General features: G+C 51.6%; 1 protein-coding gene across 1 annotated transcript in view; it reads left to right on the top strand.

Moving 5' to 3' along the window:
• Nucleotides 1-15033, top strand: part of FTSJ3 (FtsJ RNA 2'-O-methyltransferase 3) — a 319479-nt gene extending 304446 nt beyond the window's left edge. The window contains exons 2-22 of the mRNA XM_075842307.1: nucleotides 1577-1671; nucleotides 1785-1890; nucleotides 2104-2150; nucleotides 2375-2454; nucleotides 3403-3502; nucleotides 3753-3947; nucleotides 5597-5712; nucleotides 6962-7060; nucleotides 7173-7273; nucleotides 7356-7442; nucleotides 8278-8406; nucleotides 11321-11456; nucleotides 11713-11909; nucleotides 11998-12115; nucleotides 12287-12371; nucleotides 12501-12681; nucleotides 12938-13023; nucleotides 13518-13620; nucleotides 13700-13883; nucleotides 13978-14072; nucleotides 14605-15033. Coding sequence (XP_075698422.1) covers nucleotides 1605-1671; nucleotides 1785-1890; nucleotides 2104-2150; nucleotides 2375-2454; nucleotides 3403-3502; nucleotides 3753-3947; nucleotides 5597-5712; nucleotides 6962-7060; nucleotides 7173-7273; nucleotides 7356-7442; nucleotides 8278-8406; nucleotides 11321-11456; nucleotides 11713-11909; nucleotides 11998-12115; nucleotides 12287-12371; nucleotides 12501-12681; nucleotides 12938-13023; nucleotides 13518-13620; nucleotides 13700-13883; nucleotides 13978-14072; nucleotides 14605-14773 — 2481 coding nt within the window. The 5' untranslated portion in view covers nucleotides 1577-1604 and the 3' untranslated portion in view covers nucleotides 14774-15033. The remainder of the gene's footprint in view (nucleotides 1-1576; nucleotides 1672-1784; nucleotides 1891-2103; nucleotides 2151-2374; nucleotides 2455-3402; nucleotides 3503-3752; nucleotides 3948-5596; nucleotides 5713-6961; nucleotides 7061-7172; nucleotides 7274-7355; nucleotides 7443-8277; nucleotides 8407-11320; nucleotides 11457-11712; nucleotides 11910-11997; nucleotides 12116-12286; nucleotides 12372-12500; nucleotides 12682-12937; nucleotides 13024-13517; nucleotides 13621-13699; nucleotides 13884-13977; nucleotides 14073-14604) is intronic.
• Nucleotides 15034-15325: the final 292 nt, after the last annotated feature.

Raw genomic sequence — 15325 nt, 5'->3', positions numbered from 1 at the left:
GTCCTCACTAATACTACCAGACGTAATAATACTATACTAGCGTCCTCACTAATACTACCAGACGTAATAATACTATACAAGAGCCCTCACTAATACTACCAGACGTAATAATACTATACCAGAGCCCTCACTAATACTACCAGACGTAATAATACTATACAAGAGCCCTCACTAATACTACCAGACGTAATAATACTATACAAGAGCCCTCACTAATACTACCAGACGTAATAATACTATACCAGAGCCCTCACTAATACTACCAGACGTAATAATACTATACAAGAGCCCTCACTAATACTACCAGACGTAATAATACTATACCAGCGCCCTCACTAATACTACCAGACGTAATAATACTATACCAGCGTCTTCACTAATACTACCAGACGTAATAATACTATACAAGAGCCCTCACTAATACTACCAGACGTAATAATACTATACCAGAGTCCTCACTAATACTACCAGACGTAATAATACTATACAAGAGCCCTCACTAATACTACCAGACGTAATAATACTATACAAGAGCCCTCACTAATACTACCAGACGTAATAATACTATACCAGCGCCCTCACTAATACTACCAGACGTAATAATACTATACCAGCGTCCTCACTAATACTACCAGACGTAATAATACTATACAAGAGCCCTCACTAATACTACCAGACGTAATAATACTATACAAGAGCCCTCACTAATACTACCAGACGTAATAATACTATACAAGAGCCCTCACTAATACTACCAGACGTAATAATACTATACCAGTGCCCTCACTAATACTACCAGACGTAATAATACTATACAAGAGCCCTCACTAATACTACCAGACGTAATAATACTATACAAGAGCCCTCACTAATACTACCAGACGTAATAATACTATACAAGAGCCCTCACTAATACTACCAGACGTAATAATACTATACCAGTGCCCTCACTAATACTACCAGACGTAATAATACTATACAAGAGCCCTCACTAATACTACCAGACGTAATAATACTATACCAGAGCCCTCACTAATATTACCAGACGTAATAATACTATACAAGCGCCCTCACTAATACTACCAGACGTAATAATACTATACCATCGTCTTCTATCTGTGCTAACCACAGTGATTCTGTAATAGTGACAACCCTAGTCCCCCCCCGTAGCAGGGATAACCACGGTGCTGCTCCACGTATCTGTAGTAACTTCGGTGACTTTGAAATGGTGACCGCCGTGGTGCGATACGTACAGTAGCATCTTCCGGGGGCGTTCTCTGACTGATCAGTACCTGGAGTCGTGTGACCGGGTGTTGCTTTTTCCTGCCACAGATGCGCGTCTAGTCTTAGTGCGGGGTCAGACTGTTCGTCCGCTCTCTCGGATGGGAAGATCTGTAGATTCTTGTAGACATAGACAAGGCAGTGTGTAGGATCTCCGCACTTGGTATATTTTCATGAGGCGCCCATGAGTGTGAAGTGCTGCGGGGCGTTTTCACATTGTGGCGGGAATGGCAGCAAAATGTTGAATGTTAAAAGTTTCTGCAAAATGTCAACTTTTTTTATTTCTTTTTTCTAGACTTTCCCTCGGACGTGAATTTTCCACAATGGGCAAAAAAGGAAAAGTAGGAAAAAGCCGAAAGGATAAATTTTATCATCTGGCAAAGGAAACAGGTAACGCAATGCAGTCTACAGCCACAGAGCGGGAGGGGCGTTACAATGCCTGGGTTATAACCTCTGACTAGACCGCCACCTTTCACCACTTTACGTCTTCGTCACATTTTCAGGCTACCGATCCCGTTCAGCGTTTAAGCTCATTCAGCTTAATAGGAAGTTTCAGTTCCTGCAGAAAGCTCGGGCCCTCATTGATCTTTGTGCAGCTCCCGGAGGATGGTAAGTGGCGGGTGTGACCGTAAATTGTCATCATCTACTGTGCGGTTACGTACGTGTTTGGCGGATGTCAGGAAAGGGTTAAGAAGGCTTTGTGAAGACCTTTCCATGGATGTCCGGCTGCCGTGCGCCGCAGTCAATGACGGGTCCCGGGTGTTGTTTGGGTTTTACGGTTTATTAAATGTAGGTTTTCTCTTCTGCTTTGTTATATTTCAGGCTGCAGGTTGCCTCTAAGTTCATGCCGGTCTCCAGTCTTATAATAGGTAAGTGAGGTTTGGTTTCTTTAAAGGATTAGAAAAACACGGCCGATTTATTTTCCAAAAACAGCGCCACACCTGTCCACAGGTTGTGTTTGGTATTGCAGCTCCGAGCTGTTTTTGGAAGAAGGCAGCCAGGTTCTTCTAATCCTCAAGATTAGAGAATATTGTAGTATAGGACCTGCTATTGTCATACCTGACCTCGTGTTTTCTCACTTTGCTGTCTCCAGGGATTGATCTTGTGCCAATTAAAGCGATCCCCAATGTTGTCACTTTACAGGAGGATATCACCAGCGAGTCCTGCAGACAGGTAATGCCCGGTCCACATCGATGCTCAGGACAAAGTGCGTGCGGCTGTGTTGTAATTCTGACACATCACTAGGTCGCTCCTTGACCCCAGGCGTTACTGGTTACCACCACCCAATGGGCATTGCTGTCAGATATAGTCAATATGGCATCGAGGAATATCCATCTAAGAAGCTCTAATCATTCTAGAAGGAAACGGTCCGTCTCTTAAAGCTGTACTCACATTAAATGCAATGTCAATACTGACTGGGAATTAACCAGTAGATCAAAAGGGTTTCCCCTATGACATCATAAAGGAAAGCGTAGTGATGTCATTGACTGGGGTCTCCTCCTTTCTTGTACAGCCTGGGGGCTTTATGAGGACCCTTGAGTTGCCCATAGACCGTGCCAGTTGTTAAGGTACCTGCCGAATATTGGTTTAGATACGTCACGTTGCGTGGGACATTACGGTTTAGTAACCTATGCGACAACGTTTTCGGAGAATGAAGTGAAATGTGGGTGGCGTTTCTCTGTCCAATTCTATGGGAATTATGGAAACAGCCGAGCAAGAGGGCGAAGCCCCCTCTGATCGTTCTCCAGCGCGGCCGCCTCACTGGGACGAGGGTTTGGGAGCTCCATTCTCCACATAGCTGCGGCTCCCAGAGCAACGATCACACATTTATGGCCTATCCAGAGCTGTGAATAATCCGTAAAAATAAGTTCTGAGCCCTGGAATGGCGATGGGTGAACATAGATAGAAGTCTGACTGCCTGCAGCCACCACTAGGGGGAGCCCACTGTGTACTGTTTATACCGTGAAGCCAAGAGGATTTGGACCTTGACTTAATATTGGAAACACATGAAGTAGAATTTTTAGACTTCTAATGACCCCTTTGGGTAAAGTTCCTCCGTAATATTCAGCCATATATTAAATAAAACTGTTACTCCTCTCCATTACCTGTTTATTCCTAAAGGCGTTGAAGAAGCAGCTTCAGACGTGGAAGGCAGACGTGGTTTTGAATGACGGAGCGCCGAATGTTGGAGCGAACTGGATCTACGATGCGTTTTCACAAGGTTGGGTTTTGTGCACCAGACATCTGCTAAACCTGTCCGTACACGGTAGAATATCAGATAGGGGGTCTTCTCTTACACACGTTGTACCCCAGTTCTCCTTCCCTCGAGTTCTCCATTCACATCTTGAAGCAGTGGTAGAGCAAGCCCCAAAGTACAATACGTGTGTGTGGGATTATAAAATCATCGTTCAATCTACACGCAGGTGGAGTAGTCAGTCCGCAGCCATGTGACGCTTCTTCTCCTCCCGCAGTTCACTTGTCGCTGATGGCGCTGCGTCTCGCCTGTGATTGTCTTGGAAGAGGCGGCTGTTTTATTACAAAGGTTTTCCGCTCTGCCGATTATCAGTCTTTACTTTGGATCCTTAAGAACTTTTTCAAGAAAGTCAACGCCACAAAGCCCCAGGCGTCCCGTAGTGAGAGCGCGGAGATCTTCGTCGTGTGTCAAGGTAAGTGATTACTGTGACTGCAGAAACCCTCCCTCCCGACGGCCACAGAGGTGCCCTCCCTCCCGACGGCCACAGAGGTGCCCCCCTCCCTCCCGACGGCCACAGAGGTGCCCCCCTCCCTCCCGACGGCCACAGAGGTGCCCCCCTCCCTCCCGACGGCCACAGAGGTGCCCCCCTCCCTCCCGACGGCCACAGAGGTGCCCCCCTCCCTCCCGACGGCCACAGAGGTGCCCCCCTCCCTCCCGACGGCCACAGAGGTGCCCCCCTCCCTCCCGACGGCCACAGAGGTGCCCCCCTCCCTCCCGACGGCCACAGAGGTGCCCCCCTCCCTCCCGACGGCCACAGAGGTGCCCCCCTCCCTCCCGACGGCCACAGAGGTGCCCCCCTCCCTCCCGACGGCCACAGAGGTGCCCCCCTCCCTCCCGACGGCCACAGAGATGCCCTCCTCCCTCCCGACGGCCACAGAGGTGCCCCCCTCCCTCCCGACGGCCACAGAGGTGCCCCCCCTCCCTCCCGACGGCCACAGAGGTGCCCCCCCTCCCTCCCGACGGCCACAGAGGTGCCCCCCTCCCTCCCGACGGCCACAGAGGTGCCCCCCTCCCTCCCGACGGCCACAGAGGTGCCCCCCTCCCTCCCGACGGCCACAGAGGTGCCCCCCTCCCTCCCGACGGCCACAGAGGTGCCCCCCTCCCTCCCGACGGCCACAGAGATGCCCTCCTCCCTCCCGACGGCCACAGAGGTGCCCCCCTCCCTCCCGACGGCCACAGAGGTGCCCCCCCTCCCTCCCGACTGCCACAGAGGTGCCCCCCCTCCCTCCCGACGGCCACAGAGGTGCCCCCCCTCCCTCCCGACGGCCACAGAGGTGCCCCCCCTCCCTCCCGACGGCCACAGAGGTGCCCCCCCTCCCTCCCGACGGCCACAGAGGTGCCCCCCCTCCCTCCCGACGGCCACAGAGGTGCCCCCCCTCCCTCCCGACGGCCACAGAGGTGCCCCCCCTCCCTCCCGACGGCCACAGAGGTGCCCCCCTCCCTCCCGACGGCCACAGAGGTGCCCCCCCTCCCTCCCGACGGCCACAGAGGTGCCCCCCCTCCCTCCCGACGGCCACCGAGGTGCCCCCCCTCCCTCCCGACGGCCACCGAGGTGCCCCCCTGTGGGATGTTTTAGTCCCTGCACACGGCCGCCATTATTCGGCTCTGTTCACAGTAACATAATGGCTTCCGCTTATAACGGAGCTATGACGGCTACAAATACGTGAAGTCAGCAGCACATCCAAAGTCTCCATAACCGCAAAGCAGAGGAGCACGGGTCCTGACTGGTGACAGGTGATAGACAAGCAGAGAGGAACCGCACACAAACCCTGGAGCGTGGCGGCCTGAGGGAGCGTGGCGGCCTGAGGGAGCGTGGCGGCCTGAGGGAGCGTGGCGGCCGGAGGGAGCGTGGCGGCCGGAGGGAGCGTGGCGGCCGGAGGGAGCGTGGCGGCCGGAGGGAGCGTGGCGGCCGGAGGGAGCGTGGCGGCCGGAGGGAGCGTGGCGGCCGGAGGGAGCGTCCGGCTGTGCCGGGTCCCGCTGACGGATCCTGGGTCTGGCTATATCTTCTGGAAGCGTCCACTATACTCGCTCTTACTCGTGCTCGTCTTCTCACCCCTCCAGGATACCTGGCTCCTGATAAAATAGACGCTCGATTCTTTGATCCCAAATTTGCATTCAAGAATGTGGAGAACCCGGTGCAAACAGTGACTCAGCTCATATCTAACAAGAAGCCCAAGGTTAGTGGTCTGGATTACACGCTGCGCCTTCCACACTCCAAACACACACAAACCTGTCCCGAGGGCGGAGGAGATCCTGATGTGTCACTGAATATTCAATGTGCGCAGATCCATCCGACCGATGTCACCCGTAGAAATAACATGTCACCACCGCATAGGAGATAAATGTATGATGGCTGCGGGTCCGACACTGAGACCCCCGGGGGTCCCGGGCTCCTCACATGCGCATTACCGATCCATTCATTCTCTAGAGGACTGGACTGATGGAGAATGAATGTAGGGGTAGTGCGCATGCGTGTCCATCGCTGCTTTCAAACGGGCGACACGGGACCCTCGTTCCCATGATGGCCGGAGGTCCCATTGGTCGGACCTGAAGCGATGATACTTTTATCACCTATGCAGTAGACGGGTGACTATTTCCAGGTTGGTTACATTGTGGACCCGGCGGTGGGTATACGCTGCTGCCACTAGGAGGCGTGACCCGCATATACCGGATGTACCCGTCCTACAGACGCTCAGATTATTCAGTCCCCGCTTAGTGTAGGAGGGTATGGTTATTTTTATGTTATTTTTTTTCCCTTTTCTATCTCCTTATGTGGGAAACGAGGATGACACTGTCCCCCCTGCTTTACCCTCCCAGGCGGGTGCACGGTGTTGACTACACTGCGCTGTTGTTCCCCAGCCTAAGACGACGAGCGCAAGCTCCTCTGTCACTGTTATGGGGCATGTCCTACTTTTCGTTGCTCCCATGATCTGTATCGCAGGCCGTGATGACAGGCACAGCCGTGTGTATGAGGCCTTCATGTCAAGCCTCCTAGTGGCAACAGCAAATGCCTCCGGTCTGTGTCCCTGAATGAGATCGGGATTTTTACAGCGTGGAGCACACGTGGCTGTCTAATGAAAGCCGAGTTCCCATCTCCTATCCCAGCTGTTTAACCCTTTGATCGCCAAGGTCGAGAGTGACCACCAGCTCGGCTTGAATTCTTGGTGCTGGATACATTTCAGACTGGACAGTGCACATGGGGGGGACCCAAGATCTATGGATATACTCCTGTAAAGTGAGCGTGCAGCCTCAGTAGACCGGCTTGGCGAGGTGTAGCAGCAGCACAGAGGATCACCGTACTGAGCCCACCCCTACTATGAGCGCTCAGTACCAGTATGTGGTCACAGGTGGCGCCCCCTGCTGGTGTTTGTTAACGATCATCATTATGTATATGTTGAGCTTGTCCTGTTATCGTGTTCTCCACAGGCAGAAGGATATGAGGAAGGGCCGGTTTACCAACGAGCCTCTTTGGTTGAATTCCTGAAAGCTCAAAATCCTGTGGACTTCCTTTCCAAGATCAGTGAGGTCCGTCCACAAGTCTTACCTATTCTTTACTTCTGGGGCCAAGTTCTAACCGCGTTGGGGGTCCCGTTCGTCAGAATACTTCATAATGGATCCACTATTCTTTATTTTTCAGATTGTCATAGACGACCAGGATTTAGAGAGACACTCGGCTACCACCGATGACATCAAAGAATGCTGCAAAGACATCAAAGTGTTGGGGCGCAAAGAGCTGAGGTACTGACGGCACGGGGGTCTTCATAGAACCCCTCATCATTGTGCTGAGAACCACTTCTGATCAATCCTCTCACCCTCTCAGGTCGCTCTTGAGCTGGAGATCTAAACTACGTAGACATGTGGCAAAGAAGCTGAAAGATGAATCCAAAGGTTCCATGGAGGAAATCAAGTAAGACCTTCCTCTTCTATGATCGACTGCCTCTCGGTTCTATGAGTAAGAACTTGCGCTATAGTTCACCTCCCAAATGGACGCCCACCTTCATCACCAGTTAGTTTTTTTTAATATATGAATCGGTCCAACACCATGGCCGCGAAGGAAAGGTAACTCCGATCCCGTAACTCTGATGCCGGCCATGTACCCACTAAGATGCCGTGGTCAATAGTGACTGCGGCATCTAAGCCGTTGTAAGGGGGTGTGGTGCCGATGGTTGTCATGGCAACCTGGGGGCCTAGTGAAGGTCTGCTATCTCTGCTTTCTGGTATTCCTGTGTATTATATCAGTGATCAAATGATCGCTTTTTCAAGTCCCGTAGCATAAAGAAGTTTTTAATGTACAAAAAATATTAAAGATCCCTTTTTTCCTCTCTAAAATAATGTAAAAAGAAAACCTAATTGGTATCGCGGCATCCGTAAAAGTCCAAACTATGACAAAATAACAATATTTAACCGGCATGGTGAACGACGTAAAAAAAGAAAAATGCTATTTTTTGGTGTATACATTTGGAATCGCCGTCATCGTATTGACCCACAGAATAAAGTTAACCTGTCGTTTTTACCGCACGGTGAACGCCGTAAAATCAAAACCACAAAAACCACAACCATTAAAAAGGACAAGTCATCCTGTAAAAAACAAGCCCCGTGCGGCTGTATCGCCAGAAGAATAAAAAAGTTACAACTTTTAGAAGAAGAGGATGGAAAAACGAAAATAAACAAATAATAATTGGCTGTAATGCCACGGGGTTAAAGTAGGCCGCCACTAATCCACGTGTTTGAACCCTTTTCAGTCTCAGTTCGGGTGAGGAGGCTGAGGGATCTGCTGCTGAAGATAAACCCGATGAGGAAGAGGATGAGGACGAGAAACTTGAACGAAAGTTAGCGGAACTAAAGGCTGAAGAGCTGGCGGCGTTAAAGAGGTGAGGAGCAGTTCTGGATGCTCTCCTCGGTGAGGAGCAGTTCTGGATGTTCTCCTCGGTGAGGAGCAGTTCTGGATGTTCTCCTCGGTGAGGAGCAGTTCTGGATGTTCTCCTCGGTGAGGAGCAGTTCTGGATGCTCTCCTCGGTGAGGAGCAGTTCTGGATGTTCTCCTCGGTGAGGAGCAGTTCTGGATGTTCTCCTCGGTGAGGAGCAGTTCTGGATGCTCTCCTCGGTGAGGAGCAGTTCTGGATGTTCTCCTCGGTGAGGAGCAGTTCTGGATGTTCTCCTCGGTGAGGAGCAGTTCTGGATGTTCTCCTCGGTGAGGAGCAGTTCTGGATGTTCTCCTCGGTGAGGAGCAGTTCTGGATGTTCTCCTCGGTGAGGAGCAGTTCTGGATGCTCTCCTCGGTGAGGAGCAGTTCTGGATGCTCTCCTCGGTGAGGAGCAGTTCTGGATGCTCTCCTCGGTGAGGAGCAGTTCTGGATGCTCTCCTCGGTGAGGAGCAGTTCTGGATGTTCTCCTCGGCGAGGAGCAGTTCTGGATGTTCTCCTCGGCGAGGAGCAGTTCTGGATGTTCTCCTCGGCGAGGAGCAGTTCTGGATGTTCTCCTCGGCGAGGAGCAGTTCTGGATGCTCTCCTCGGTGAGGAGCAGTTCTGGATGTTCTCCTCGGTGAGGAGCAGTTCTGGATGCTCTCCTCGGTGAGGAGCAGTTCTGGATGTTCTCCTCGGTGAGGAGCAGTTCTGGATGTTCTCCTCGGTGAGGAGCAGTTCTGGATGTTCTCCTCGGTGAGGAGCAGTTCTGGATGTTCTCCTCGGTGAGGAGCAGTTCTGGATGTTCTCCTCGGTGAGGAGCAGTTCTGGATGTTCTCCTCGGTGAGGAGCAGTTCTGGATGTTCTCCTCGGTGAGGAGCAGTTCTGGATGTTCTCCTCGGTGAGGAGCAGTTCTGGATGTTCTCCTCGGTGAGGAGCAGTTCTGGATGTTCTCCTCGGTGAGGAGCAGTTCTGGATGTTCTCCTCGGTGAGGAGCAGTTCTGGATGTTCTCCTCGGTGAGGAGCAGTTCTGGATGCTCTCCTCGGTGAGGAGCAGTTCTGGATGTTCTCCTCGGTGAGGAGCAGTTCTGGATGTTCTCCTCGGTGAGGAGCAGTTCTGGATGCTCTCCTCGGTGAGGAGCAGTTCTGGATGCTCTCCTCGGTGAGGAGCAGTTCTGGATGCTCTCCTCGGTGAGGAGCAGTTCTGGATGCTCTCCTCGGTGAGGAGCAGTTCTGGATGTTCTCCTCGGTGAGGAGCAGTTCTGGATGTTCTCCTCGGTGAGGAGCAGTTCTGGATGCTCTCCTCGGTGAGGAGCAGTTCTGGATGTTCTCCTCGGTGAGGAGCAGTTCTGGATGTTCTCCTCGGTGAGGAGCAGTTCTGGATGTTCTCCTCGGTGAGGAGCAGTTCTGGATGTTCTCCTCGGTGAGGAGCAGTTCTGGATGTTCTCCTCGGTGAGGAGCAGTTCTGGATGCTCTCCTCGGTGAGGAGCAGTTCTGGATGCTCTCCTCGGTGAGGAGCAGTTCTGGATGCTCTCCTCGGTGAGGAGCAGTTCTGGATGCTCTCCTCGGTGAGGAGCAGTTCTGGATGCTCTCCTCGGTGAGGAGCAGTTCTGGATGCTCTCCTCGGTGTGGAGCAGTTCTGGATGCTCTCCTCGGTGAGGAGCAGTTCTGGATGCTCTCCTCGGTGAGGAGCAGTTCTGGATGTTCTCCTCGGTGAGGAGCAGTTCTGGATGTTCTCCTCGGTGAGGAGCAGTTCTGGATGTTCTCCTCGGTGAGGAGCAGTTCTGGATGCTCTCCTCGGTGAGGAGCAGTTCTGGATGCTCTCCTCGGTGAGGAGCAGTTCTGGATGCTCTCCTCGGTGAGGAGCAGTTCTGGATGTTCTCCTCGGTGAGGAGCAGTTCTGGATGTTCTCCTCGGTGAGGAGCAGTTCTGGATGCTCTCCTCGGTGAGGAGCAGTTCTGGATGCTCTCCTCGGTGAGGAGCAGTTCTGGATGTTCTCCTCGGTGAGGAGCAGTTCTGGATGCTCTCCTCGGTGAGGAGCAGTTCTGGATGCTCTCCTCGGTGAGGAGCAGTTCTGGATGTTCTCCTCGGTGAGGAGCAGTTCTGGATGTTCTCCTCGGTGAGGAGCAGTTCTGGATGCTCTCCTCGGTGAGGAGCAGTTCTGGATGCTCTCCTCGGTGAGGAGCAGTTCTGGATGCTCTCCTCGGTGAGGAGCAGTTCTGGATGCTCTCCTCGGTGAGGAGCAGTTCTGGATGTTCTCCTCGGTGAGGAGCAGTTCTGGATGTTCTCCTCGGTGAGGAGCAGTTCTGGATGCTCTCCTCGGTGAGGAGCAGTTCTGGATGCTCTCCTCGGTGAGGAGCAGTTCTGGATGTTCTCCTCGGTGAGGAGCAGTTCTGGATGCTCTCCTCGGTGAGGAGCAGTTCTGGATGCTCTCCTCGGCGAGGAGCAGTTCTGGATGTTCTCCTCGGCGAGGAGCAGTTCTGGATGTTCTCCTCGGCGAGGAGCAGTTCTGGATGTTCTCCTCGGCGAGGAGCAGTTCTGGATGTTCTCCTCGGCGAGGAGCAGTTCTGGATGTTCTCCTCGGCGAGGAGCAGTTCTGGATGTTCTCCTCGGCGAGCAGCAGTTCTGGATGCTCTCCTCGGCGAGCAGCAGTTCTGGATGCTCTCCTCGGCGAGCAGCAGTTCTGGATGCTCTCCTCGGCGAGCAGCAGTTCTGGATGCTCTCCTCGGCGAGCAGCAGTTCTGGATGCTCTCCTCGGCGAGCAGCAGTTCTGGATGCTCTCCTCGGCGAGCAGCAGTTCTGGATGCTCTCCTCGGCGAGGAGCAGTTCTGGATGCTCTCCTCGGTGAGGAGATCTCATGTCTTACGATACTCTTTTCATTTATTAGGAAGAAAAAGCAGCTGCTGAAAGTCCAGCGCCGTCAGAGGTTGAGAACGGAGCTGAAGATGGATCTCCCTGGGGTTTCTATTGCGGATGATGGAGATACCAGCATGTTCTCCCTCAAGACGATCGGCAAGAAGGAGGTAGGCAACTGCAGACGAAAAGGGGGTGTCCCATCACAGGCAATCCCTTGGGGGGTGCAGTTAACCGGCATTACAATTGGCTACTGCAACGTGACTGACGGGGGAGGAAGGGGAGGTGTGTGTCGTGTCCATGACACCATTTTTCCCACAGCTCTTCTGATGTACTTAGTCATGCTCCTCCCCCTTGTTTCCTTTACTACTAGCATGGTTTACCATTGGGAATAGCACTGTTTTTGTGATGTTTTTGGTTTCTCAGCTATTACAGACCCTTTCACGTGGAGACATGGCTGCTGCAGACGCTCTGGTGTCACAGGGCGACCCTAATGACGGAGATATATGTCTCTCAGACCTTGAGGACATGGAGGATGATGATGAAATCTCCCTAGCCAGTGACCTGGATGAAGACGACCTGTCTGAAGTCAGGAAGCAGGAAAAAAAGTTGCAGCGTTCGAGGCACGATTGACGTTTTCCATGGCTTCATTTATTTTCTGTTTTTTTTAGTCTTTTTTTTTTTTACTATTCTTAATTCCTGTTTCCCCAGGGGGCCAGCTACAGCTACAGAGGCCCAGGTGGATGAGGGAGAGACCAATCCTCTGCTGCTATCCCTGGAAGACCCGTCAGATCGTGAGCAGAGAGATACAAGTCTGTGGTTTGGAAAGGTTGGTGAATTTGGATTGGACCGTTCTTTGCCGGAGCTGCTGCTTTCGACCCGTATTTGGCCCCAAGAATCGAGATGGGTGCAGCTTGTTTTTTTAAGTGTGCAGAGATTGAGGGGGTGCGGGGTACCTGCCGTGATTGTAGGAACCTCACTATTACCATATTGTTTACAGGGGATTTTTTCATCGGTGCTACATTCGAATGCCGATGAAGAGATGGAAATTAAGCAAACAAAGATTTTACAGGAGACGGTGAGCGGTAAGTGAAGGAGACTGAGCCCCGAGAACGGGCAGCGCGCCATGTTGGGAGTTCTTCTACCCTTCGATACCAGCGCTATCCATGGGGCACACATGAAATTACTTGACACACCATGCTGTTATTTTCTAGAAACAAAAACGACAAAGGGGAAGAAGGAGTCTCGGAAAAGCCGTAAAAACACAGAAGGGACGGCCTCAGACGTGAGCCACAAAGATGGAAGAGGAGCTCAACCGCTGGCTGAGGGACCTGCACCGGAAGGGACCGCAGGAGATGCCAGTGACTCGGACAGTGACCGCAGTGATGATGAGAGGTGAGGATATACAGCCGCGTCCTGGGGCTCCTGCACACCACCGAATGCCACGCGGGCCATTTTTCACGCCATCCGATCGTTCTCACGGACCTATTCACTTCAGTAGGTATCGCGAAAACGGACCCACCTCTGATACGTGGACATATAGAACATGTCCTGTCTGTCCACGGATCACAGACGGGACTCGGGCGGCGCCCACGGTCGCGTACAAGAGCCCTTGTATATTTATAATGCCGTGCTCCCTCCATGACTCTAGGGATATTCAATCCATGAAGAAGAAATCCGGAAAGAGAACTAATGAAGAGAAAGACGATTTTGAAGTGGTTCCTGTAGAACGCCCAGGTTGGTATCGCACAATTGTCCTCTGTCCATCCTGCGTGTCATCTGTGCTCCGCCCCCCACAATTGGCGCTTCCAGGGGTGGTTTAGTGGGCGCGATGGCACCTTCTTAATTAACTATTCTGGTTCACATTTTATCTGCTTATTAAAGTAAGTACTTATATTTATCACAAAACTCTGCGTGGTGCTATATAGTTGTTCTTCCTGGAAATATATTGGCTACTGTTACCATTCCTCTTTTTAGTTGTGTGTGTCCCCCGTCCCCCCCACGGTCTGACTCTGTCAGCACGGATTAGATTGTCAGTGTATAGGGACACACCCCATTGACAAGAGGAGTAGTAACACGATTTCAATATATTCATACATTTCCAGGAGGAGCAAGAGAGGAAATGTACAATGCAGAGTTGACTCCTGTGAATGACGGGAAGATATTCCTGTATTTCTACCTGTAAGTTGCAGGCTGATCTATGGTTAAGGGCGTAATTTTCCTCTCCGCAGTTAAACGCTCCCGTGTCTTGGACGCGGAAGGTCTCGCTCTTGGAACAATCATTGCCACATCAAAAAAAGCTACCAGGGATCTGATTGACAACTCTTTTAACAAGTGGGTACTTTTCTGGTAAGACTCTTTGGATATTATTATGTCGCCATGCTTCTTCATGTCGTTGTCTGTCCGCCTGTAGACGAACCTTCAATGATGCCGAAGACGACCTGCCGGATTGGTTTTTCTCCGAGGAAAAGAAACATCGAGTTCTTCAGCTTCCTGTAAGCCGGGAAACGATGGAGGAGTATCGCAGAAGACAGAAGGAACTCAATGCTCGGCCAATCAAGAAGGTGGCAGAAGCCAAGGCTAGAAAACGAAGACGGGTGAGGCACCGCTTGGGGCGTAGGTTTTGAGTGCTCCATGCAACGTACCGGCCTGTCAGTCCGTTAACACCGGCATATTCCTCTTCTCTCACAGATGCTGAAAAAGATGGAACAAGCCAAGAAAAGGGCAGAAACCGTAGTTGACACGGTGGATATTTCAGAGAGAGAAAAGGCAGCTCAGCTGCGCAGGTAACTTGTGGTTTCCTATACTTGAGCCTGTGCTGTCAGAAAGGATCAGCCGGTCACTGACAGCCCAACCAGGGAACTGAATAATCGGTTCCATGTGTGTCAAAACCCTGAACACATATTGAGCAATGTGCCCCCAAATCCAATTCTTCATTGGATCGGTTTCTAGGGAAACCTGTGATGTCATTGATGATGTCACAGGGATTCCCTGTGAAAAGGGGTCATGCTCAGAAGACACTTGTCTTTGTATTCCCTGCATGTCTCTGTATACAGTGATCTAACGGGCTGTTACTAGTGGTCTGCAGACTGCCAGGAACACACAGATCATGCGTTCCCTGCTAACCCGAACCCTAGTGACGTCATACATAGACAGTGTACGCATATTGGGCATCACTATGCACGGGAGAATTAGAGGATTTATTTTTAGGGGCAAATATTGAATGAATGAAAAATCAAGGGGTAAAGGGGCTGGTTTTCGGCCTTGTTTATGTGCACGGTCTCTTGTAAGTGACTCCTTGCGATTTTATCTTTCCAGTATATATAAAAAAGCGGGGATCGGGAAAGAGAAGCGTCAAGTGACCTATGTAGTAGCCAAGAAAGGTGCTGGAAAGAAAGTCCACCGGCCAGCAGGAGTCAAAGGCCAATTTAAAGTGGTGGACAGCAGGATGAAGAAGGACACCAGAGCACAGAATCGGAGGAGATGAAGAGCTTGGAACGCCGGGGCGGCTTCTTATCGTGGGGTTGGAGTCTTCCCACCAGGAGGTCTCCTCCATCTTCTGCCGCCCTCACCGCAGATCATAAATAGAACTTCTACTCGATGCGGTCAACAGCAATACTCCATATAGCAGAGCGCGGCTGCCATGTTATACCACGCACAGCCCAAGAATAAGAGTGGCGCTGTTTCCAGCCATGGTTTAAAAAAAAAAAAAATCATTGTACAATGAAAAGTTCTGCAACTTTCCAATATCGTCATGTTTCAATTCCTGACCATTTTCAAAATCTCTGCTTGCTGTCAGTACAGGGACATGCTTTATCCTGTGTTTTGCGATCACTTCATGGGGTCACTTCTCAAAGATCTGTTCCTAATGATATAAACTTGGAATTACCCTTTAACCCCTTCTTGCCCCACAGCAGAATAGCAGGTCGTGGTAATGGGATCATTCAGGAGCTGTACCCATGCCAGGGAAGGGCGGGCGTTTACTGTAATACTCAGTGAACATACCACTGAAACGGTCAGGTTCTGATAGCGCCGATCT

Source organism: Rhinoderma darwinii, chromosome 11, assembly GCF_050947455.1.
Source record: "Rhinoderma darwinii isolate aRhiDar2 chromosome 11, aRhiDar2.hap1, whole genome shotgun sequence".
NCBI classification, from domain to species: Eukaryota; Metazoa; Chordata; class Amphibia; order Anura; family Rhinodermatidae; genus Rhinoderma; species Rhinoderma darwinii.
Note: the sequence above shows the minus strand (reverse complement) of the source record. Positions and strands in the feature narration are given on the sequence as shown.